The 25,826-nt window shown below is 41.6% G+C and overlaps 1 protein-coding gene across 1 annotated transcript in view; it reads left to right on the plus strand.

Annotated features, from left to right (window-relative positions):
- ZNF609 (zinc finger protein 609) overlaps nt 1-25,826 on the plus strand; it is an 87,698-nt gene that overhangs the window by 57,110 nt on the left and 4,762 nt on the right. The window contains exons 3-6 of the mRNA XM_063314398.1: nt 7,541-7,766; nt 19,358-19,445; nt 20,231-22,607; nt 24,043-24,409. Coding sequence (XP_063170468.1) covers nt 7,541-7,766; nt 19,358-19,445; nt 20,231-22,607; nt 24,043-24,409 — 3,058 coding nt within the window. The remainder of the gene's footprint in view (nt 1-7,540; nt 7,767-19,357; nt 19,446-20,230; nt 22,608-24,042; nt 24,410-25,826) is intronic.

Here is a 25,826-nt window from a genome sequence, read left to right on the forward strand (position 1 = left end):
AATGCTAGTTGCTTTTGCCTTTATTAAATATTATTTACAAGCTATTTCATAAAAAGGGAGTTCTTGACCATTTTGGCAGTTTCTGTAGGAAGTATTGTGAAGTTGGAGTTTAATTCATTCGAATAAATGAATCTGTATTTTGAACTACATGCGTTTGATATGTATCATTTGCCCATTTTGTTTGTGATATTTATTTTGAGAAGGTACTGCCTGTGTCTTTGTAAGAAGTATGTACTCTTTTTTTTTTAAAAAAATAGTCTTTATTAAATTATTTACACAAATAATACAGACATATAACAAATCAACAATAAACATAAAATACAAAAACAAGAGAAAAGAAAAAAGGAAAGAAGAAAAAAAGAGGTTTAAAAGAAGAGAAATGGATTTCCAACTCCCTAAGTAGTACAATTTTATACCTTAATTAATTTATTTTCACAGTTCACTAATTTGGTTTCAATAATTCTACAGTTCTATTAAGATTATATGAATCAAATACATAATATTTACATCTTGTATTATATTCATATGTTTTACACATTCAGGTTAAATTTTTGGGTCGATTCTACATAGTTGAAAAAGGGGGTCCAGTCATTTTGAAAATCTTCCACATTTTTATCATTTAACTGGTCCGTAAATTTTGCTGTCTGAGCCAGATCCAGGGATTTAAATGTCCATTCTTCCATTGAGGGGGTTAGTTCTTCCTTCCACTTGATGCATACGTAATTCTAGCTGCGGTAATCAAATATCGTAAAAGTTTTCCATGTTAATGTTCCAAATCCTTTTCCATGATGCCCAATAAATGGAACTCTTCTGTCAAGGATTGTGTACTAGTTGTTTTGGTATTTGCCAATGGAAAATGTCTGTGAAGGCAGATGTTATTCCATGTCCTTTTAAAATAGGAGCGTGATGTTTAAAATTGCACAGTAATGCAGTTAAAGTGATGTCGCTACACATAGGAATTATGGTACAAGGTATTCTCGATAGTGACAGTTGGAATATGTGCCTCTTAAACCACAGCTTGACAGAGCCAGATACAGCTGTTGTGCTACCCACAGGTGCCAGTGTGATAAGACATCTTGTCACCATCTTCTGTATGTGAGCTCCATTTAACTTTTAACCGAATGGGGAAATAGATGGAATTTTGCCGTGGGGATTAACATTTTTCGCATTGTAATACTAAATGGAGGTTGTGTATAAAGGCATCTAAAGTTCTTGATTTCTTGCAGTTCCCCATGGATTTGATCATGGACTCCAAAACTTACAGATGGTTTTTTGGTAGCCACTGTTTTAGTAGCCATCATGAAGTTACCAGCCTTTTACTTCCTGCTAGCTGGCACTAGTGGTGAGTGATTCAGGTTGCCTGCCACATTCTTCTCTCCTGAGGGACTGGCTGCCCATACCTCTTTTAGGGTTGCTCAGTCTCTCTGCTGCCGGTTACTGTATTTTAATATTTTAAACTGTGTGATTAAAAAAAAGCACTGCAAGAAGGTAAGAGAGAATTGTTTAACATCCAAACACACGATAAAATGTATTCTACAATCTCTTCCGTGATAAATAAGAGACCCCAATCTACATTATGTTGCTAGCATGCTAAATTTGATGTGAATATATGAGGGTTAGCATTCTTAAACACACCTCCTTGATTAGACCAAATGTGGTCCAAACATCGGCCTTTCCATGCACTAACTCTCACTGTCCCAAGTGTCGCAGCTAGGTTCTTTGATTTAAGAAAGAAGGGTCTGTCTTTGGCTGTGTTTGTACTAAATGGACAAAAATATACAGGAATACAAGAATATGAACCCTATATGCCTGTAAGGGACTGGGTTCAGGGGAGGCAATGCAGATATTTGGCACTGGAGTTAAATTCGGTGCTTTGATATCTACATAATCTTGAAATGCTTCCATCTGGTTCTTACAGAGAGCACGTAGTATCAAGATGCCCAGTGCTTCCTCTCTTCAGTTGACTATAACTCACGTTAGAACTGAAATCTAAAACGTTGCAGTGAATTGTTATAACACTGGAGCAAAATGCAAATTATAGATAGGTGTATATGATACCTTGGAAACATAATTCCTATTTTGCATCCTGCAGCCCCATGTCATTTAATAAGAAGAAAGAGAAGGGTGGAGGGTGCTTGTTTAAAGTACAGTTTGTCGGGAGCTGGTTGTCTGTACGTCTAGCCACTTCCAACCCCCTTTTTGCAATCCCCAGAGCCCTCTCAAATTATATCACCAAAATTGAGTGGCAGTTAATAATTATTAAATTATTAATAACTTTAATTAACTTATTAAAGTTAATTTATGATCCCGCAGGTGCCTGACTTTGAAGCCACAGTTTAATGAAAAGGCACATTACACTTCTGCGACAAATGTTCTTCATGAAACATTTCCGCATGAGGGTTTAGTAAACAGTCGTGTGACATCGCACCTTCAAGATAACCCCATTTCCTTAGAACTTACTTTGTGTTGGTGTGAACCTTCTATTTATTTATTTATTGCTCTAGAATACAAGGGGAAAAAGATACAAAAAAGGGAGGGAAAGAAAAGAAACAGAAAAAGACAAAAATGTGTATAAAAAGGCAGCTCAATTTTTTGAACATAGTATTGAAGCTAGACAACATACAATAATATTAATCAGTCTTTCCATTGTATCAATAAAGGGCCAAGTCATAAGCAGAAAATGAACATATATCATCAGCCCAGGATTATAAATTTGGGTAGCATACTCATCTATGTTAAGTGTATTCTTTTTTACCCATGCTCCATATATAAGGGAAATTACAGAATATAGATATAGATACAATTATACACACACATACTCACGCACACAAATTATATATATATAATTCAAAATCACATTCACATTTTAAATTCATACTCTTCCAAGGCTATATTAATAAATGTATATTAAACCAACATAAGACAATAGTAAGGCAAGTCCTTAATCTTTCATTCAGTTTGCAGACTGTCCAACTCCCAAAAGATTCTGAGCAGCTTAACGATGCACACAAAAAGAACTCCAAAACATAAAAAAAAATATGCACATCTGGAAGTGGGAAACAACCAAGCATGCCCCAAACCAAAAAGAAAAACTAACTTGGCATCTACCCTTTAAAGGCCTGGAAGCAGAGCCATGTTTTGAATGACCTCTAGACCAGCTGAAGGGTGGGAGTCATATGAATGTCTAGAAAATGCTGTTCCAGAGCACAGGTGCCACCACAGAGAAGGCACACTGCTTAGGTATATTTAAAGTGTCCCTCCATTATCTTGGATCTTATATTTTATATTTATATTTAAGAATACTGTTTTTATTGTATTTTAATCTGTATTATTTATATGTATGTGTGTGTATGTATCTATATATATCTATATATATCTATATCTACCGCGCGGCGGGGTGAGCTCCCGTTGTTAATCCCAGTTCCTGCACACCAAGCAGTTCGAAAACATGCAAATGTGAGTAGATTAATTGGTACCGCTTCGGCGGGAAGGTAACGGCGTTCCGTGAGTCATGCTGGCCACATGACCACGGACGGGTCCTTACGGACAACGCCGGCTCCAAGGCTTAGAAACGGAGATGAGCACCACCCCCTAGAGTCGGACTCGACTGGACTTTACGTCAAGGGAAACCTTTACCTTTACCTATATATAGTAAACTGCCCAGAGTTTCTCTTTGAGATGGGTGGTGACAAAATTTGAAATATAAATAAATAAATATAATTCAAGTCCAGTAGAAAGTAAGCTGTGAAATCTTAAAGTATGATAGGGTTGAAGTATAAATATCCTTTTCAATTTATATGGAAGATCATTATTAAGGAAAACTAGGTTTTGATTCTGAAAACTCATTCTCAAAGTGGGCTGAAGATCTTTCTATATGGTGAGCCACAATTCATCTTTAAGGAGATTTGGAATTAAAGGCAGTTGGTTGGTACACAATTTACAGTCTTTTGATCAGTCACTGTGGCTGCTGAAATTGAAGGAAGGGGTTGAAATGTTCTCTTCTGTCCAGTGTTGGCGCTTGGCAGTAGTTGTCATAGCATGCCTGGCTTTGGCAGGCTATCTGGATCCTGAACATAGAAAGAAGTTTTGTACAGGAGGAAAACAAAATCTAATTACTATCTATAGGAAGTTGAATGAGTTTTCCAGATTGTTTATTTCCTTGCCTTCAGTGGAAGAAGCTACTAGTGCTAAAAAAGGTGTCACCAGTTGCTAAATCTAAAGCTTCACATATTTTTTCCAACAAAGACGGTAAATGTTGGCTTAGTGTATTCAATAAAGACATGACGTAGTACACTGTTTGGGGTGTCGTTTGTTTCATCAGAACTTCTTTATCGTAGGAATTAAAGGAAGCTGCAGGTCTCTGTGCTGCAGGATTACAGATAGTTCTAAAGAGTTCACAAACTTTCTCTCACTACTCTATCTTTAGATATATATCCTATTCTCATTTGCAGCTCAGACACTCAGTTAAGGCAGAAACCCGATCAATTATAGAAGAACAACTCCCTTTCCCTTTTCTTCCTCTAAGATGTACATTGGTCAGCAACATGTATTCTGTCATAAATTCTTTAAGAACTGTCTCTCTGCACTTTCTCTCCTTTTCTTTCATCTTTTCAAAAGCTACGGGGAAGATGGAGCTACACACCGTCCCCTTTTTCTCCTGTGCCCCGACAACTGATAAATGACACCAGATTCGTTCCACTGCAGAGTGAAATATGAAATCCCATAAAGCCGTCTCACTTATTAGATGGTTCTCAGCAAGCTGCTTATTATGCATTGTGGCATAATGCAGATTACAAACGTGACCAAACGATAATTAGCGAAGCTGGAGCAGCAATTAGTGTTCTTCTGCTGAGTACTGATTACCTTTCGTAGTAGAAAAGCAGCTGAACAGTTTGCAAACCTACAACTTCTCTGATTCTAAACACACCAAGAAGTGCCCCAACTCTGCCTCTGGGGATGTGTTGTGATGAGCCAGTGTCCATCTTGCAAGACAAATTGACTGTTCATAGTTCTGTGCCAAATGTTTTGCTGCCATACATGAGAAGGAGGGAACATCTGCTCAGGATTAGAGAATAAGGATTTCTGCAGCAGCTGATTAGGTTCGTTTTCTTTTCTCGCAAGCAGCAGGCAGAAGTATCTGCTCTACTCTCTCGGGTGGTAAGACTTTGGCCTTCAGCTGGCGGTGTTGAGACTCTACTTGGAGTGGTGCCCTTACAAGAGAATCCAGTATGCAGTGTTGGAATCAAAAATTGCTTCCTTTAAGACTACTGTCAGAGCTGCTTTTAAAAAGAAGGGAAGTGGTACAGTATCTTAGAACCCTCACGCATATGGACTTCTATTTCCAAAATCTCAGCATAAAGTTTTATAATGTGTTGCCTGCAAGCGTGTGTTCTGACTTGGGCGGAGGGTCCGGCTGCCTCCACTGGTATTGTGTTTGCTCTGACAGCCTAGAATTTCTGCTTAGCTGAGAATAGGGCGCCATGTTCCATTCCCTGTGCCACTCTTCTGTTCATAGAGCAGAAGGCTGTATGCACCAGCATGCCTCCACAAGTGCATCCAACAGGGTCGAGGATCCTGTTCAGCAAAATGTAAGTTACTCCACTCCCCATGCATGCAGATAGCCGTAGGCAAGCTCAAGGGGAGAGAGCTGTGCTATGCTAAGAAAGCCAGAAAGAGAGCAGTCGCCCTGCCGATGGGGGCTTACGTCAGGGAGCTTGTACATCTGAGGTATGGCTTACTGCCTTTGAAAAAAATAGGGTATAGCTTCTGTTATCTGCCTGGACAAACACAGCCAGCTGATCACTGCAGATTAAAAAGGCAGACAGTATTAAACGTTGATCAGATAAGATCGGCTTTGTTTGGTTGGCTGTCCAGAGCAAAAATGTACACCGAGGGAAAAGAGCCTAATGCGGGCGAGCAGGCAGTGACACTCTGGGTGGTTTTTTTTTCCTGCTGTGTTAACTTGACTGGAAGTGAAAATCCATTCCCAGAGCTCAGCAGTGCCTACATTCTTGGGCACCGAACCTTGCCAGAGGGTGGGCAGCTGTTTCCCTCAGTTATTGCTTATGTGATGGGGGAGATTTAATGAGATTGTGTGCACTGAAGGATAAATACAAGCGTTTCCCCCTTGTCCTTGTCCAGCAGAGGCCCTAGTGGGCTTCGTGATAATTCCACCATCTTCTGGACGTGGCTGTACCTGTCCGTTGAAGGGCTTTAATAAATTAGGGTTGCAGCTCTTCCCCTCCTCAAAAATGCTTGCAGGGACAACGTATGGATGCTCCTCTGATGTCCTGTTCAAGCAACACTGAGCTTGCAAGATTCAGCTTGCTCTGTTTCACTGTGTTTAATTGCTTCATAAAAAGGCAGTGCTAGCTCTGTGTGTGAGAAAGACAATTTGCAGCAGCTAAGGATGATCTGGCGACTGTTCAAAAACAGAATTAGCTTGAATGAGAGTGTGTGGCCGTTGGCAGTCATGTTCCATAAATAACCCCTGATTTTATGGTCACCAATACTCATGGGAAAGAGGGTGCAGGTTATCTTTTGGCAAAGGGGATGCTTTAGGCTCATCTGAGACCAAAAAGCCAAGCTATAATCTGCAGCAAGCCGGCAGATTTCCCAGAGTGACATCTTGAAGGCTTTATCTCCCTGGCTGGAATGTGTCTGCACTTACCAAGAGACACTCAGGCCATCACTTAACTGCAGAGTGACATGTCATGCAGTTCTTGAATTAGCTGATGATGTGAGGGACAACGATAGCCAAATTGGAAGCCTTGTTTTATGAGAGGAGTGCACTCTGTGTGAGCAGCCAGCTTCCTTACGCTGCAGATCATGTTTCAACCTAGAAATCTCTTGACTTTCTCTGGTGGGTGCTTAAATTGGGAGAGCAAAATTGTCTTGCTGTATGTGACAGCCAGATCCCTGGGCTGGGTGAATAACAATATAGACACTTGATGATGGGGGATCACTTGAATCTGCTGTATCAAGTGCCTTTTCCATAGGAATACCTAGTCCTTAACCAGGCAGGAGTAGAAATTCTGTTTTGAGATTATACCACATTGGACTTCCATGTGTACCCTCAGAGGGAAAACCTAGATGTCAAGGGGAAAGTTCTATATGTTAGTCTTTACCTTTCTGTCCATATTAAAATCCTATCCGGAGTCTAAGGTGGTACAATGCAGGTATAAACTTGTCTGCCTAGATTTTTATCTCTCTTTCCCTCCAAATGAATATCCATTGGTTTGGAAGCATAGCACAGAGACAGGTGCTGGAGAATGGATAAAGTTTGTGTATTGAATTGAGAGGAGGTGTTAAAGCCTTTTCCATAGCCGGCCAGAATGGCCAAGTCAAACTGTCTAGATTTTGTTCTTCACAGATAAATGTATTAGATAAGAACTTCTTATAGCCGCTCCTGAGGATAAGGTCAAGTGTAGGACTTGTGCAAATGCCCTATTTTGGGAAGTTACAGGTGGCGGGGGGACCCAGGGGCCCCTCATCCATTGGTATGCATCAGTTGTGACTGCTTTATTTTCTGTTTTTCCAGATGGAGTCTCCCGTGTCCACCCCTGCAGTGCTACCACTGCATCTTCTTGTCCCTGTTGTTAACAGTGATATCTCATCACCATGTGAACAGATAATGGTACGCACTCGCTCTGTAGGGGTGAACACCTGTGATGTGGCACTAGCTACTGAACCAGAGTGCCTGGGCCCCTGTGAACCTGGCACCAGCGTTAATCTGGAAGGCATCGTATGGCAGGAGACAGAAGACGGTAGGTGTCCTTTAGTATACTTGTTTTAGACCAGTGCTAGTCACTTGATGGATATAATGTAGTAGATCATACCATCACTTTAATTTGCAGTTTTAACCTCTGGCATGTATATATGCACGCACAGTGGTTTATTCTGTGTTCTAGAGTTAAAAAGATGGATTTATTGCTTCAAAGTGTCATTCATTCATGCATCTGTTCTTTGTTTGAAGCTTGCATTAACCTTACATTTTCTAAAGCCATCTTTCCAAGTCATTGTTTAGTTTAAGCTCTTTGATATTTGCATTTTTGGAGGCAGTGTAGATGTTTGTAAGATGTGTAAATATTCTAAATTGGAGAGAAACTTTGATTTCCGCTTCAAAATGAATGAGTATCCTTCTTTGTTTCATAAGCTAGCGTGTCCTCTTCCACCAGCTCTCCCACTTTAACTTCAGCAGACTGTGATCCACAAAAATGTGTCTTTAAGATACCATAAGACTCTTTTTTGTTGTTTTTGCCACAAGAGATTAATGCAGCTACCCCTTTAGAAACTTCTGAAGAGGTATGATTTGCCTTGGCAAGGACCCAGTAACAATTGGGAGGTAGTCAATTATCTTCCGAGAGAGTGATACAAAGAAGCATCTTGCTGAGATGCAAAATGCGTATCTTTGGCTGTTACTGATCCATCTTGATATAATGCCAGGCAGAGTGGAATTGACAGATTCTGAGAGGTTATAATTTGGAAAGACAAAGACATGCTGACAAATGTTCTTTCTAAACTTACTTGGCCTGCACACTTGTATCTCCAGGAGCTTGTGTGAAGCTGAACGATTAAAGATCGGAACAAACTATCTCATCACTGAGCTTTATCATCTTTCTGTTATATTTGGGTTTCCATTGATTGTTTTCGTTTTCTCTATAACCTAATGAATATGTGAACCTGCCAGACAGGATGAAACAAATATAGTAAGTCCATACATGGTTTTCTTACTTTCACCATTTGATAGCTCATTTGGATGCCAAGCTGAGTTTAGGTGGTTGTTCTGCTTGTTGTTAGTGGCAGCTCCAGATACTGAATCCTGATCTGTTGATCAAGGAAGGGCCCAGGCCATTGACAAAGTGGTCTGCTTTTGACACTGGTGCTTGTATTCTCCTAATATGTCCTGATTCAGAGCAAAAATCCACACTGAGACAAGGAATTAGTCTCTAGTGTTTATTATCAGCTCTACTAGGTAGAAAATCCTGCCAAACTGAAGGAGTGTGGGAAACCCACACAGATAAACCCCAAACCTCAAGGCGGGTCTGCTCTGAGTTTCTTTGAAGGACAGTTCAAAGCCTCTAAACTATGCGTGTGTTTTCCTCCCTGGATAGGGGCCCCCTCCTGCTCACCATCAGTACTTATGGCATAATAAGCCCAAGTTCCATCACCCTACCAGAACTCCTGAAATTGTCAAGAAGGTCTGTTTGCTGATCAGGATCTAGTCAGCCTTCCACATGTGTTTCAGAGAAAATGGCCTCAGGAGGCCAACGAGATGATACTCATCCTGTGCTGCTTGTTACCATCTCTAATGCTTTTGCAGCATTAGCCTTTTCTGGAACAGCTGTAATTTCAGATCTTGCCTAGAAGGTACTCTGTGATTCCTGCAGCTTAACTATTTTTAGCCTGCACTCATTGTAAACGTGCACAGTTGTCTGCCACACTACTCCAGCTACTGCGTGGTCCATACCGCCAGAAATAATATAATTCTCAGAACAAAGTCTTTGCATCCTCTAGATCAGTTCTGAACTATTACATTATTGTGTGTGTTTACTGGTTCTGTATTTGGCAAGATGTCGGCTCCCTAATTAACAATGGTACTTGGATTTCATGTGATTGTTTACAGTTTTGCTGGATGAATGCATTTCTCTTATGCGACGTATGATGCTGAGCCAGAAGACTGTGAGCGCCAGGAATTTATCTTTTCCTTTCCAGTTATTAGTAAAAGGAATTGGGAAACTGCCATCTTTATTGAAGAATATGCTCACTTAAACTGATTTTTGACATGCAAGCACATTTCATCTATATCCCAAATCTCTTCTTAGCTTCAAGTTCTTTTGCTGTCCTGGAGTTCTCTGTTGATCAGTTGAAGTCAAAGTGGAAAAATATGCTAGCAAAAAGGCAAGAAGTGGCCATCATACTTATGTCACAAGACCCACTGAAATTTCCCCATAAAATGAATTAGTCGGTATATGGGAAAGGGTCAGACGCTCAGTCTATGCTCCCAGTAGCACTAACAAACCAAAGGCTACTTTATAAAAACATAGTTAAAGGACTCCCACAATCCTTGTTCATTTACTTTTGCTGTCTGGAGCAAGCAAGCCTCTTTTCTAGGTGAGCGAGCAGGAGATTGGAAAAAATCTCCTCTCTCCCTTCAGGCCTTTGAGGTGCCAGGCATCACTAACAACATCAGTATTTGGGTGGCAAAGTGAACATTTTTTAATGCAGCTGTGTGCAGGTTGGGCTACTTACCTAGAGACTTGATTCATACATAATGTTAGACACAGAGCTCATTTTCAGCATTAAGGACCTCATTTGTAAGTTTTGCTTAAGTCACAGTTTCCAGCACGACTAAACATGCAGTTCATTCATAGTCTGATAAATTGGAATGGCTGCATCTGAACTGGGCTTCTGATTTCAAGTCGGTTAACTAACAGATTTGTCCCTTTTTGCCTTAATTGAGTCTAAAGTGTCCCCTGGTTACGCAGAAAGGCAAAGAAGTGAAAATGTTTCCTAGGAGCATCGACAACACTGGTTCAGAATTCTTAACGGCTATATTTGTCTCTTCTGAAACTGTTGACCTCTGTGAAAGTTGTAGCACTTGTCCTTGCCGCTCCATAGGCAGCTTTTTCATGGCCATCTGCTCTTTCTGCTGAGTAAACAGACTTCTAGCTACAGTACAGCTTGTTCTGTTCACCTGCCTTCCACAAAAATATATTGTGCTGAATAACTGTAAGGATATTGTTGAGACATTTAAGACAGCTATTGTAGCAGTTTCTCTAATTCTGTTACGTGTGATTCTGATCTGCTGAGATCATTAATGGATTTAATTATACTGAAATGCAGCCCTCCACTCGCTGCCTTGCCGGCCGCCAGGTTCCCATTTCCTCTTAATTGTGATGAATGCCATCTGGAGTGGAGCCAGTAATGGAAGAGGGGGGCTTTCAGTGTCCCCAGACCTGCTCCATGTTGGAGGCAAACCCATTTCAGCTACCTTCAAAGACTGAGGCTTGAAGTACCATTGCCACTCACCTGGGAAATGTCTCAGCCAATAGCAGTAGGGCTTGCAGTAAAAAAAAAAACACCATTGTCTGACACGGAGATCTTCATAGCAACAAGGATCACTGCATGGCAACAGCAGCTGCTGCACAAAGGAACCATCAGAAGCGTCTTCCTCCAAATCTCTCTCCTTCCCTTTTATCTTGCGGATGAGAAGCACTGTGGGTTGCAATATTTCTTTTTTGTTTTGAGAGGTATACATTTTCTCTGAAAGAGGGCAAGCAGTTCTGTCAAATCTCCAGAAGAAAGAAAAGGGGGAAGACTGTTGCCATTGTAGCTTATAGCAGACCAGCCCTTTGAATTTTGCATAATTAAATTCTGCCGCAAGAGCTTAAACTTAGTGATGGAGCTCTAGTGTGCAAATTGGAGAGTGTATGCCAATTTGAAAGCATCGGTAGCCATAATTGGAGCTGTTTTAATACCTTTTTTATTAAATAAAATCCTCATCTCCAACCTCCATGGCATTTAATGGTGATAGGCAGTGGGAAACTGTAAAATTTATGAAAGGAGAATACTTAAAAGAAAGAATGACATTTCTCAAGCTACTATTTCTCTTTGTAGCAATGGAGACCTGTGGCTTTAAAAAAAAAAAATTAAGGGTAAGAAGAAATGATCCACTCCAGTACTGAAGTTGAATAAATAACATTTGTGTATTCAGAGCTAGATGCTTTAAAAATAATTTGAACTTCTAGGCTTACAGTCCAGTACGGGCAAAACACAACAAAATTGTCATGGTTGAAACAAGCAAATGAAATCTATACTTAAAAAAAGAAAAGAATGTGAGTGACATGGGAGGCAAATGTTTTTTCTTTAAATAAAAAGGAAAATCCCCATTGAACTTGCCCAATATTGACAAAGTGGGATTGGTTCATTAAGACTGTTGGTGATGCTGGTTACCATGTGCAGTCACAAGGTGGCAATCACAAACAAGCCCAAGGTGAAAGGAAAGTTTTTTCCAATAAAATGGCCATTTGAATTTTGGGCAAGTTAATGCTCCCAAGAGAAGCAGTTCTTTGGCAAATCATGCCTGGATACCACAGCAGTTGCTGAGTTACAGGTACATAACTGTAATTATGTCGGAAAGCAGTAGATTTTTGGTTTGAAAATGCCAAATGGATACAGAAGTCTCTCCCTGAACTGCCCAGTGATAAAACGGCTGCAGTTTGGAAACTCTGACCAGACCAGTTTGTACCAACACAAAGAAGTCTGGCTCAGCATGTTTTTTGGATGAGCAGCTATATCTTTTTGGCCCTATTAAAATCATGTTTTTATTCTGGCTTGCTTTACAAAGTGCTCTTTAAGAGCATAAAAAAGCAGAGTTCCCACTGCAACTTAGTGGGTTTTAAATAAACTGTATCATTATTCTGAACGTAGCAGTCATAGTTGGCCCTGAAATGCCAGAGCTTTCAGGAAATGGTTCTTCCCCTCTGCTTTCTTCTCCAGCAAAGGTGGTGGTTCTTCAGAGGCAGACCGGGTAAAAGACTGCTTTGCAAATCACCTTCCATTTCATAGAATAATTCTGTATTTATTTGCTGGGAGGGAGTTTTTTCCCTGTGTGTGCATGATTGATTGAGGTAGGTTAAATCTGGGACACGGTGTGTCAGGCAGGAGTTACAATTAGTCTTGTGCTTTGTTTGGTTGCCAGAGCAGCAGGCAAAGGAAGGGGGGCAGTTCAACCACCACTGAGTTCTCTGCTTTACAGAGCTCTTCATCTTTCTCCTGTGATCATGGCAGCGGGCAAGCTGCCAGGACGTCCTTCCTAATCTGACCTGCCAGCACTGAGATGGAAGCAGCTGCTGGCGCATTGCCACACAATTAACTTGTAAGGCTCTGCAGGAAAGCAGTGTGTGAAGCCTGAGCGTGAAACTGTACAAAGCAGTCTTGCCTTGAAAAGCTGGTGCCTCCTGCATGATGCTGACACCTGCAGGAAGATAGATCCCAAAGAAGAGAGAAAAATATTAGGAAGAGTGGAAGGTCATCTTGGCAGCCTGTGAACCAGCAAGATGAGCTGTCTAAGGAAGGCAGGGTGAATGGAGAGGAAAAATCTGTTGACTCCCCACCTAAGCCACTCCCAGAGCAAAAATAAGATTTGCCACATTTGCCTCTCCCCCCATCCCCAAGTCCATACTGGTATTGTAGAATTTAAGCCTCCAGCTCCAACTGCCCAGTACCAAATTATATCACTGTTCTCTCTGCTATATTAGAATTTGGGTATAATCCTGCCTAAAGAGCGGTTGAAGAGCAGTTTACCTTTGAGCTATGAAGAAATCTTTGATAGTTAATCTGTAGGTCAATTTGCATTTGATGCACAAGCATGTGTTACACAGCACACTTTTTTTTTTAATCATATGGTATAGCAGTTCGGTGTTCATGCTGCTTTTTCTTGCTGGGAAATCCTTGTGAGGTCCAGCAGCCAGATCCAACAGCACACTTGATAGCATATAACACCATATATTGTGAGCTTGCTTTCTATATAAATTACAGATACCATTGTGTAGGCCCACTGTTTTGCTTCATTAGGAAGGAATAATTTCCCACTGTCTGTCCAGTCCAGCCCTGCAAAATGAACGTTTGTAACTTGTAAGGTTTTTCAGGGTGAAATACCTATAAAGGCTATAGCATAGTTAGTATGATCTTAAGCTACAGCCATGTTATAACCTTCCTGTCATTTCTAATAGTTGGCCGTTCTTATTGGGCTAATGGTGACTGGAGGTCATCAGCTGCAGAATATGAATGAGTATGAGTTAACAGACATGATGCTTTTGGGTGGGATAAAATACAGACATTTTCTAAACATTTGAAAGCATGCAAAACAACTTAAAGAAGAGAGAAGTATTTAATTTACTGGGTTTTGAATGTGGTCCAACTTGCTTTTGTTTTATGTTATTTCCTGAAGTTGCTCTACTTCATATGGCTTCCGTTCCGTTTCTGCTGTCTTATCTTGGCTAGTATCAGAACGTGCTAATATCAGTTTTTTATATCTTGGCAGATCTTTGTCCAAAGAAAGAGCATTCTTTGGTCTAGGATTTGGCTTGAGAAAGATACTAGTTTTCAATAACGTAGCTGAATGTGTGATTTCTGGAAAATGGAGGCTATGACTGAAGTATGTGCTTCTGATCCTACCATTCTAGATTGTTTCTGTATTCTTCCCACTCTAAGTAGCTCTTCCTAGTCTTCCTAAAGAGATAGAGATTTTGCCACATTGCTTCCCCAGAGTGTTGCATGAGATGCATCCTATGAACTGCATGAGTGCACCTGTGATTTTGTGATACTATAACCAGAACAAGTAATCATTGGAAGGAATGTCCATTTGAATTAAATTCTGCTAATATTACAGAGTATCATTGTTTTCTGATGAAGACCCTGTTTGTGCTCTTCATTATAGAAATCCAAATTCTAAGTGTAAATGATTGATAACGGTAAACATCTGTATTTATTTCATATAAAATTGCTCACATGAAAACTAGTTTTCAGTACGTGGATCTTAACATACAGTACCACGTGTGTAAAATGTGATACAGGACTCCTTGGTGTTTTTTGGTAACAGGAAACTTGAGGCTGGGGATGCTTTGTCTTATCTTTCGTTACGAGACTTAACTAGATCTGATTCTTGAACAGTGATTTAGGAAGGCTGGCAATATAGAGGATAGATGAGTGCCATGTATTTAACTGTTGTTTGTACACTTGCACCAACAGAACATAGGACACTGCTTATGAAACGAGGTCAGATTATTTCTTCCATTACCCCATTGCTTAGTATCCTAACTGTAGAGACCCTAACTTGAATAGAGGACCTTAGGCCTGCATGATATTCAGGCCCTCTTGTGAACCGCAGCTGGTCAAATAGTAGGAAAAGGAGACTAGGATTCAACAGTTGCTTCTCAGAAGAGAGGGATATAAGAAGTCCATGCTGGCTTGGGAGTGGTGGCTTTAACCAGTTCAAGTGATTTCGAGGTAGTGTGTTAGCAGTAAAGGCAGGTTTTGCTGATCCACCACAGCAGAGAGCACCCCCCCAAATGCAGTTATTGCAGAATGGCAAACCACAAGAGAAACGTAAGTAGTCTACTGTAAACAGGACTAATCATCGTATTACATTAAAGATCTGATTTGACTCACTGTGAAGGGAGAAGTTGCTAGGAACCGAATGAAGAAAAGCAGAGCCATACATGATACCACCTTCTCCAGCCTTAACTAGGAGAGAGAAGAGAGGCACAATTAGAGGAAGGGAACAATTGAAACTCCAGCAGATTTATTAGAGTAGCAAGAAGTGTTCTCTTTTTTAAGAGAAGGATGTAAAAGGTTGTATGAAGAAAACAGTATATGGTTACCATCATCATGAAAATATAGCACCCTGTCTTGTTTGAGTTTTGGATTTTGGACTTGTTTCTCTGTTCTGAATTGGAACATATGGTTGTATTGTCATTTGCGCTATACATTGGATTGTTTGCATCTCCCTTCTGGTTTACTACTTTGTTGATCAAGTTTTTCTGGCAATACCAACTTACTTAGACTGCTTAAAATAAAAACGGGGCAATAAAGAGTTCCAAAATAATGTATCCAAACACATGGAAAAGGCATTAAAAGAACAAATGTGCTCCAGTGAAAACAATGTAAAGTTGATACATTTGGCATATATCCACTTTGGGGTACTGAGCGGGTGTGAATGACTGCTGAATGAAAGTGTATGACTTCTAATCAGATTTCACGTTGGTGAGGCTCAGTCGTCCATATTATAATGCCTTTATTCAAAGCTGTATTACAACACACTTGGATTACTGTGCAGAGCTCTGCTTCCTGCACCTCCAGAAGAGTATTTTAGATCTGGAAAGTGTCCAGCCAAAATGCAGCCAAAATGATCAGATGGGCTGAAGCCAGCTCTGCAGTGAGAAGAGGCTACGGAGTTTGGGCATGACCCCCCCCCACCAAAAAAAAAGAAGTGAGCAAGAGAGAGCAAAGGCTTAGCCAGTGAAATTGAATGTTGGGGAATTTAGGACAAATAAAATGACCTTCGCATAGCACATGGCTATTTTGTGTCATACCTTTAATAGCAGTGAACGGCCAAGGAAACTAGAGTCTCATTAATCAGGTTTTCATGCCAAGGAAAGGGAGTTAAGTTAGGAATCTTGGAATCTAGGTAAGTATACACCAGCCCTTATTTATTAATATGTTACGGTGGGATTTCTGCGAGCTGTTTGATCCTTTCTCACACACTCCCTAACGGATTGACTGATACGTTGCTTAACAGATAGAGGTGAAATGTCTCTCTGGTCCTCATCGGCCATGTTTTGAAAAACTCCTTTTTCTTTCCCAGACTCCAGGAATGCTCTTAAACATAGTGTAACAATGAGGACTGTCAACTTGGCACCTTTAAAACAGTATTTGACCATTCAAGTTAGGTCACTGAACTGTGACTGTGGGGCTGAAAAACAAACTATCCAACATATAGTGACAGAGTGCCAAAATAGAGCCTATAATGGAGATTTCGCTGATCTCCTGGCTGTGACAAATGAAGCAAAAAATTATATTCGTAATCTAGACATATGTCTATAATTCTATACTGTATATTTTATATCTTGTATTTTATCTCCTGTGTTTTTATTCTATTGAACTGCGATGTGAATGTGCCATACGATAAATAAATAAGATAAAGCCATCCATTATTCTTTTTAGTTATTTAATACACTTTAGGCCAGTTTCCCCTGTAGTTATCTTAAAGTAGGATGCAAACAACAAAACAACACTAAAATAAAAATAAAGTATAAAAAGGCATCAGGAATTACAAAGCAAGGAACTTCCAGGGGAGGAATGGTGAGCTAGCACATCTCCAAATGAGCGGAGAGGACGACTGTGGCAAAGACTGAAGAACCGGTGAGTAGACCGGCTCTACGGAACCTCTCCAGATAAGGTGAGGACAGGAGATTACCCACGTGTGCTCCGGATGGCTGCTGCTTGTGAGGAGCCTGCAGAACAGAGGTTTTCCACAGGTTTGAGCACCGAGAGATGAAGGGAAGCCATCATGCTCTCAACTGCAGTGGAGCCTTTTAAAGGACTCTGGGTAGGATGTGAAGGCGATCTTGCTGCAACATCTGTCACCCCATTGATCACCAGGGTTGATTCAGCACTGGGTTCGCTAACCTTTTTTTTTAAAAACACTTTCAGAAATTATCTATTTAACTACTTTAAGGCTAATGGAGATCGTCAGAACGTCAAGTTTGAAAAGCCACCTGATGAGTTTACCTTCATTTTACTCTTTTATTCGAGTAATTATAAGCTTAAGAATTTAAAGAATTGGAAATCAACAGCAAAAAGCTGAATATGATTCTGATCCCTTAATTAGTTTATAACTTTCTTGGGACCAGACAAATTTGAAATATTAGGACTTTTACTATAAGATCTTGGAAATAATTATATAAATGAACAGCCAAATTGTTTTGTTTATCCTAAGTCATAGTTTATGATTTCAGAAACTGGACACCAGAAAGGACTAAAGATTCTAGGCAGAAAGGAAAAGAAAAAGTGAAAGCTTGCCCTTTGTTTTTTCACTAGTACTGGTATTTACAAATGACACAAAACATTATACATTTGAAATACTCCAGGGCATTTTTGAAGGACAAGGTCAAAAACTGGTAGCTATAATGCCAGCAGTGATGTCTGCTTCTATGAATAGATTATGTCCAAAAGATGTTAATGAAGGAATGACAGATGTGAAAGAGAATATTTTGAGAGATTTACAGGATAAAGAGGTAAAACAAATTTTGTCTGATGTAGAAATATTAGAACCAGAAATACTGGAAAATAATAAAAAAGTGTGGATTATAAGACAGAAGACAACTAAAGTGGAAACACAAATGACAATCCAAGAGAATGACCTGGATAAGGACTTTCTACTGGATATACAAATGAAGGTGGTTAAAGCCTTGAACATTAACGTGGAAATACAAGTGAAGAACCAAGAGAATTACTTGGATAATAACTTTTTGGATTTACAAAAGAGATCTGCTAAAGCCTTGAAAAAGCCTTTGGGATGGGAAAAAGAAATACTGAAGAGAGATCAAATCCTACTACGACATCTGAATGAATTAAAGATCAGGATCGTTAGAAGTAAAAGGAAGGAATATGAAGTTGGTTTGTTTGAGCAAGGTTAAAATAAGACACATTTCTATAACGCTCTAGTAACCCTTTATGGCCTTTTTTGCTGACACCAGGTCTGAGAAGTTGATGATTTAAGGATTTGCATATGGATAAGGGATCGGTTATAGGAAGAAGAGATACCTGTTTGTAATCTTACAAGGGGAGAAGAGTTATTAAGTTTGTTTATATTTGTTGTGATGAAGATTCTTTAAATACTTTTCTTTTCTTTAAATATTTTTCTTTCTCCTTTTTCTTTCCTTGCACCTTTTAGTCTTTCTCTCTTTTTCTTTCTGAGTTTAGTTTCTATTTGCTTTTACTATTGTAATCAAAATTTTCACTGAAATTATTTTAAAAAAAAGTAATTACAAAGTGAATTGGAAGGAGGGGAAAAAATCAATAAGCTTCATCCACATAGCCTGAGTGAAAATACAGGTCTTTAATAGGTGCCTAAAAGACATGTCAGACAACTCTGGAGAGTAATCCAGAGGGCAAGTGTCGCTGCAGAGAAGAATATACAGCAGATATCCAAAGGCAATCTAAGTGATTATCGAAGTCTGTAACAGGAGAAACAATCTGCAAAACCCACTGTAACTAGTAGATATGGTGACTATATAACATCTTAAGGGTTGGTGATAGTGTTCCTCGCTACCAGTTGCTTTATTGTAGAAAGGTGCTGTTGTGTTCTATGAACTTCCCAAAGGCACTTGATTGCCCACAGTGGAAGAAATTGCCGAACCAGCTTGGCTTTTGGCTTGATCAAACATATCTCTATGTGACCCCCATCAAGGGTCTTGAGTCAAAATTGATTTCTAGTTACTATATCCTTGCCATTTTCTTAACATTATTACAAAAGTGTCCTATGTTTAGCAGAGCTCAACAGTATTACGAGTCTGGTCTCTAGTAGCTTTTGGAGTGGGGAGGATTTTCATATGTCAAAGAAAGAAGTAGTTACGAAGCCCAAAGCAAGTACTGTCTGAGTTCTCCTGCTGACTTAGCTACATAGAATAGTTTTTAGTAGCGACATAGAATTTTAGTCACCACCCACACTTGTTCTGACCTGTTCAGCAGGATATTTTTGTATACTGGTTGAGAACAGTGGAAAAGGATGGGAAAATATTGCTGTCCCCAGAGACCTGGGTATTCACAATCCTCTTCTTCCCCCTCATAGGCATGCTGGTGGTGAATGTTACCTGGAGGAATAAGACTTACGTGGGGACGCTACTGGATTGCACACAACATGATTGGGCACCACCCAGGTAAAATACAAGATGAAGAGACTCTCTTGCTGTGAGCTGATATTATATGCTCATTCATGAGCTGCAGGCCATTCGGGGAGTCTGCTAGAGAAAATACTCTAATTTTATGGAGCATTGGGAGACTGTCAGCCTGTGTATTTTCTTTCCCTTGCAGCAGATGCCCTAATACACCTCTTTTTTCATCCACGTGACCTAAGAACTCAAGCGGCTACAGTTTTTGAAGAAAACTTGCCTTTGGTAGTCAGCCTTCTCATTTTCATGTAGGAAGCTGATGAGGCAACTTCTGCCTAGGAAACCAACCAGTATTGTGTCTCAGCTGAGACCGTTGAACTGTTGTGTTACTTTTTTATTGAATTACTAAGGGGAATTGGGAGAGATTAGATAATGGATTGTGCAACTTCCATCAGATGGGGCTGTGCTTATTCTGAAACCTCTCTTTATCTTTGAATGCTAGAGATAAGGTATTAAAAGCTGGAAAACTCGGATTTGAGCTTGCCTAGTACAAGCATCCGGGATTCCTAGGTTTTATAAAAGAACCCCTAAAATCATGTCCCACGTTTTACTCCTTTGGAAATCTCTTGCTGCCTCTTTCTACTTGCTTGCTTCAGGGAAAACCAATTAGTACTTATTGGAGTCTTGCAGAGAAGCACAGAAGACCTAGTGCTTTGGTGCTAGCATTCTAGCTACAGGGGAAACTTTCCCAAGAGAGCCAGTTGCAGAGAGAGAGAACGGCTTGAGGGCTAAACTCAATGCTTATTCTTAAGTTCTGCTCTGCCACCTCCTAGGTTTTGCGACTCTCCCACCAGTGACTTGGAGATGCGGAATGGTCGAGGGAGAGGCAAGCGGGTGCGTCCCAACAGCAACCCTCCGATGACCGAAAGCACAGCAGCCTCAGAGACCAAAGGGACCAGCAACAGTAGCAAGACTCGGGCAGGGACCAACAGCAAGGGGCGCCGAGGCAGCCAGAACTCCTCAGAGCACCGCCTCCCACCCAGTGGCACTTCTGAGGAGGTCAAGGCCAGCCCTTCATCAGTGACCAAGCGAAAGAGCAAGCCCCTCTCTGACATGGAAGTGAATTCCAGTTCTGAGGACTCAAAGGGAAGCAAACGTGTTCGCACAAACTCCATGGGCTCAACGGCTACACCTTTAGTTGCGGCTGCAGCAGCTGCCGCAGCAGTAGCCACCACAGCCATCAAAGTAGAGCCTGCCATTTTGGATAGGAACTGCCCCTCTCCTATACTCATTGACTGCCCCCATCCCAACTGCAGCAAAAAATACAAGCACATTAACGGGCTCAAGTATCACCAGGCCCATGCACACACTGATGATGACAGCAAGCCTGAGGCTGATGGGGATAGTGAGTATGGAGAGGAACCATCTCTCCCAGCCGATTTGAGCAGCTGCAATGGTGCTTCCGGTGGCCAGAAGGGCTCTCTCTCACCAGCCCGCTCAATTACTCCTAAAGTGCGGCTGATAGAGCCACACAGTCCCTCACCATCAAACAAATTCAACCTCAAGTCTGCTTGCAAGAAGAAATTAGGTGGTGAAGGAGATCCTGATTCTGGTGCTCTTTCCAATGATGGTTCTGAGGATGGTCCCTTGGTACCTGATGAGACAAGCAATGATGGCTTTGACTCAATGGAGAAGAGGACCAGTGACAAAGAAAAGACTAAGAAGCTAGTTAGCATCAAGCCCGAGAAGATCACTTCGAAGAGCATCAAGACTGCCCGACCCATAGCACCAGCCATTCCACCTCAGATCTATACTTTCCAGGCAGCCACATTCACCGCTACCAGCCCTGGCTCCTCCACGGGTCTCACGACAACCGTCGTTCAGGCCATGCCTAACAGTCCCCAGTTGAAGCCTATTCAACCTAAGCCCACTGTCATGGGTGAGCCGTTTACAGTCAGCCCAACACTTACCCCCGTCAAGGACAAGAAAAAGAAGGACAAGAAGAAAAAAGAGTCCAAGGAAGCGGAGAGCCCCCTGACTCCTGGGAAAGGGTGTCGGGCTGAGGAAGGCAAGAGCCCCTTCCGGGGTGAGCCCAGTGACCTTGGGGCGAAGGGAGAAAGCCTTCTGAATGGTTCCTCCGACACCCACCAGAGTCGCCTGGCCAGCATCAAGGCTGAGGCAGATAAAATCTACAGTTTCACTGACAATGCCCCAAGCCCTTCCATCGGGGGGGGCAGCCGACTAGAGAGCACGGCGCCCACACAGCCCATGACTCCACTCCACGTGGTCACCCAAAATGGGGCTGAAGCTAGCTCTGTGAAAACGAATAGCCCAGCCTATTCGGACATCTCAGACGCAGGGGAGGATGGCGAAGGCAAGCTGGACAGCATGAAGGTCAAGGACCCCGATCAGATTGTCAAGGAAGGGGCCAAAAAAGCCCTCTTTCCCTCTCAGCCTCAAAACAAGGAATCGCCTTATTACCAGAGTTTTGAGGCATACTATTCACCCGGCTATGCACAATCAAGTCCCAGCCCCATTAATCCCAGCAGCCAAACTTCCCTAGAGAGTCAGGCCCTGAAGCTGAAGAAGGATGAAGAGCCACCGAGCCCAGAGGTGAAGGTGAAGAACGAGGCTTGTGAGGAGAAGAAGGCAGAGCTGGGCCCCTCGAGCCAGCAGCCGTCGGTCATACAGCAGCGGTCCAACATGTATATGCAGTCACTCTACTACAACCAGTATGCCTATGTGCCTCCCTACGGCTACAGCGAGCAGGGCTATCATGCCCACTTGCTCAGCACTAACCCAACGTATCGGCAGCAGTATGAAGACCAGCAGAAGCAGCGTCAGAGCCTGGAGCAGCAGCAGCAGCGTGGGCTGGACAAAAAAGTGGACCTGGGGCTGAAGGAGAGAGAGGTGGTACTCAAGGAGGAGTGGAAGCAGAAGACTTCTCTCCCACCCACTCTGACCAAAGCACCCAGCTTAACTGACCTGGTCAAACCTGGACTAAGTAAGGTCAAGGATCAAGGCAGCGATGTGGCCAAGTCGGTCATTATTCCCAAATTGGAGGACTCCTCAAAACTCCAAGGCCAGACTATGGAAGGCCTCAAGGGAAAATTAAGCGAAAGCCATCTTGGCAAAGAGACTGCAGAATCAAAGGCAGGTTTGGACTGTGGACGGCAGGCTGAGGTGGATCCAGTACTCTGGTACAGACAGGTAAATAGGAAAGAGGCTGTTGGGGTGGTTGATCTGGGGAGAGCGATCATCAGAGTGGCTAATTTCTGGGTCCAGAAAGCTAAACGGAGAGGCAGTGAGAACAGTATTAATTCTCACTGGTGCTTGTTTGGTTTCCCAGGTTTCTGGATCTTGGAATCTCTGCCAAAGAATCTATAGCTAATGCAGTTACAGTTGATTGATTCAGATTTGTTGATTTTCAGTCCACCCTGGATGGTATTTAATCACACACCCACACATTAACATTTGATATTCAGACAGCCAAATCAACCTTTAATACCTCATGAATAAATATAGGGTATTTGGGTCACTGAGAGCCAGATATTTCCTTCTGATCTCCAAAATGTTTAATGAGGAACAATTTTTCTGTTCTCTATACAGTAAGGGCAGAAAATGCAAGGTGTCTGGTTGTTTCACAAGAGCGGCATTCAGATACCGCCTTGCACTAGCCAGTTACAGGACACAAAGAGTGTTGCACGGGCTAAGTACTGGAGTTAAAGTTGCTTTGCTTTACTAATAAACAGTATTGTGGCACAAGCTGGAAGAGAGAATTCAGTTTTCAAGTATTAATTAGCGAATACCACATTGCTTTGTTCTTCTAGACCACCACAGTTTTGTGGTGGCTCAGATACCATATTGTTAAAGAGAATTTGCAGGGATCTCTGGCTCAGTGATAGGCTATCACAACAATAAAGGAATGCCAGGAATATAGGAAAGCAGTGTGCAAGTTGCAGTATCTTGTGTTTCTAGGCAGGAATTAATTACAGTGGCTTCTGTACCACTTGGCTTTTTGTGAGCTGTGCTATATACTGAGCTGGACAGAATTGGGAAGGGATAACGCAAATGAAATTACACCTCTACTCTTATTTCTATCCCCTTTGGTGTTCTCAGCCCTTTGGGAGTATCTGTCTCTTATTTATACCCAAACCAAGAGCTAAGGAGTTTAATGAGTCGCACATAGCAGGAAAGTAGTGAGGCATAAGAATTGTGTAGCTTTTTTCTTACTGTGACTGGTGCTTCCAAAGCTGGGCTATCTCACTGTGAAAGAGATTGGCGTAGCTTGCTGCTCGGTTATAATAAAGTAGGCCAGTGGTAATAAATTAAGTAATATTATTCAATAGAAATGAAGAATAAATAATGAATATTTACTTCTGTTTGCTAGTGTAACTAGAATTTAAGAATTTGGGCCAATTTTATGTGGTGATCTGGAGAGGGATTTGAATGGTAGATAAAAAGCCTGAAAGACCCAGAGGCAAAAGCTTTGGTAGGGTTGGAAGAATCCATGTGAGTATATAATTACTTCCACGAACTCTAGTTTTTAAATACTCTACCTGAGGTTCCCACAGCTTCAGATCTCGCGACCTCTGGGCTATGGAATTGCCTGTCACCTGACCGACTCAACTCCATGTTGCTGCAGGAAGCCGAGCCCCGCATGTGGACGTATGTTTACCCTGCTAAGTACCCTGACATCAAAACAGAGGATGAGCGGTGGAAGGAAGAGAGGGATCGAAAGTTAAAGGAGGAGAGGAGCCGCAGCAAAGAATCCATTGTGAAGGACGATGGGAAAGAGAGCAGCAACTCTGATTGCAAAATGCCCTCCAGTGAGGACTCGCGCTTAGTGGGCAAAGAAGCCAGATCTGGCACCCATGTGCCCGTGTCCTCCCCGCTCAGCCAGCATCAGACCTACATCCCATACATGCACGGCTACTCCTACAGTCAGTCGTATGACCCCAACCATCCCAGTTATCGTGGCATGCCAACCGTCATGATGCAGAACTACCCAGGTATGGGGGCTTGAAAGGGGACCCTGCAAGTACAAGTGGTTTCTGTCATGCATACAGAGGGAAGGCTCTGATGGGCTTCTAAGGGAAGAGTTGAGGTTTCTATCCTCAGTATAAAATGGGCATTGAGCTCAGATAGACTGATGCGGTTGGGTCTCTTAAAACATCAGGATGTGGAGATTAGGGAATTCTCTTTATGTTGCTTATGGCCATGTTTTTTAAGCTTTTTTCTCTCAGAACTTTTAAAAATTATTAGACAACCCGTGACCTGTTGGGTCATCGTTTCAGAGATACTTCCTTACCAGATTCCTCAATGCCTTCAACAGGGGCAGAGCTTCTAATGTGCTGCCTTTACCGGAAAAGTTCGTAAAAATTCAGGGAGATATTCAGAGATGTCTCTGCCTTGAAAGTAGCCCATGTTGAACTGTACAGCACATCAGCTGATCACAGGAAATGCATTGTGACATTTTGTATTATGTCATAAAATGTTTTATAAAATTTGCCAGATTTCTATTCCATGGGAGTCATGGGTCCCAGAATTTGGACGCATTCTGTTAGCCCATTTGAAGTACCTTGGTTCAAAATTGTTGCCCTATGACAAGCCATTTCGCCCGGTTAAAGGTTACAAAGTATCAAACAGACACAAGAGTTTTAGTAGGAAATAGACAGATGGAGGACCCCAAAAGGGCTTTTGTTTGTATGGGCTGTATTTATCGATATTTGCCATATTGAAAATGAAAATTGACGCGTTTGCTGCCACTTAAAACTTCTCACAATTGTTCGGATTTTAATATTGTTTTTCAACATAGGCTGGCAAATAATTTTAATTTCATGGACCCCTGAGAGGTCTTGGGGGAGACCACACTTTGAAACACTGGCTTTGGATTTGATCAAGTCCATTTGGAGTCTAATATTGGATCATATATGAAAGTTGGTCCCACCGTATCCAGAATGCCTTACTTTCAGAATAATGGGGGTAGGCTGGCGACCTGTGTGGCCTTTCCAGGGGAGAACCTCTGTAATAATGTATATGTAGTCCTGTTCATTCTTGGTATCTTACATTTTGAAGACGTTACTGCTGTTGGATGAGTACACAAGCATTATTTCAAAGGTTTCCTTTGAGGTTATCCTTTCATTTTAAATAGTAAAAAACAAATGATCTAGTATATTAATAAAGGAAACAGATTTATCAAAATATTGCAATGCTTAACAACATTAAATTTAAGTTGAGATTTAAAGAGACGTACTAAGAACCCTGTAGAAGGAATAGATGGTTTTGCTGTGTTCAGTGTGTACAGTTTAGATCAGTGTTTCTCAATCTTGGCAACTTTAAGATGTGTGGACTTCAACTCCCAGAACTCCCCAGCCAGCACTGGAAAACACTGGTTTAGATGCTTCCAAAGCACATAGTCCTGGATGA

This window comes from Candoia aspera, chromosome 13 (assembly GCF_035149785.1).
Source record: "Candoia aspera isolate rCanAsp1 chromosome 13, rCanAsp1.hap2, whole genome shotgun sequence".
NCBI classification, from domain to species: domain Eukaryota; kingdom Metazoa; phylum Chordata; class Lepidosauria; order Squamata; family Boidae; genus Candoia; species Candoia aspera.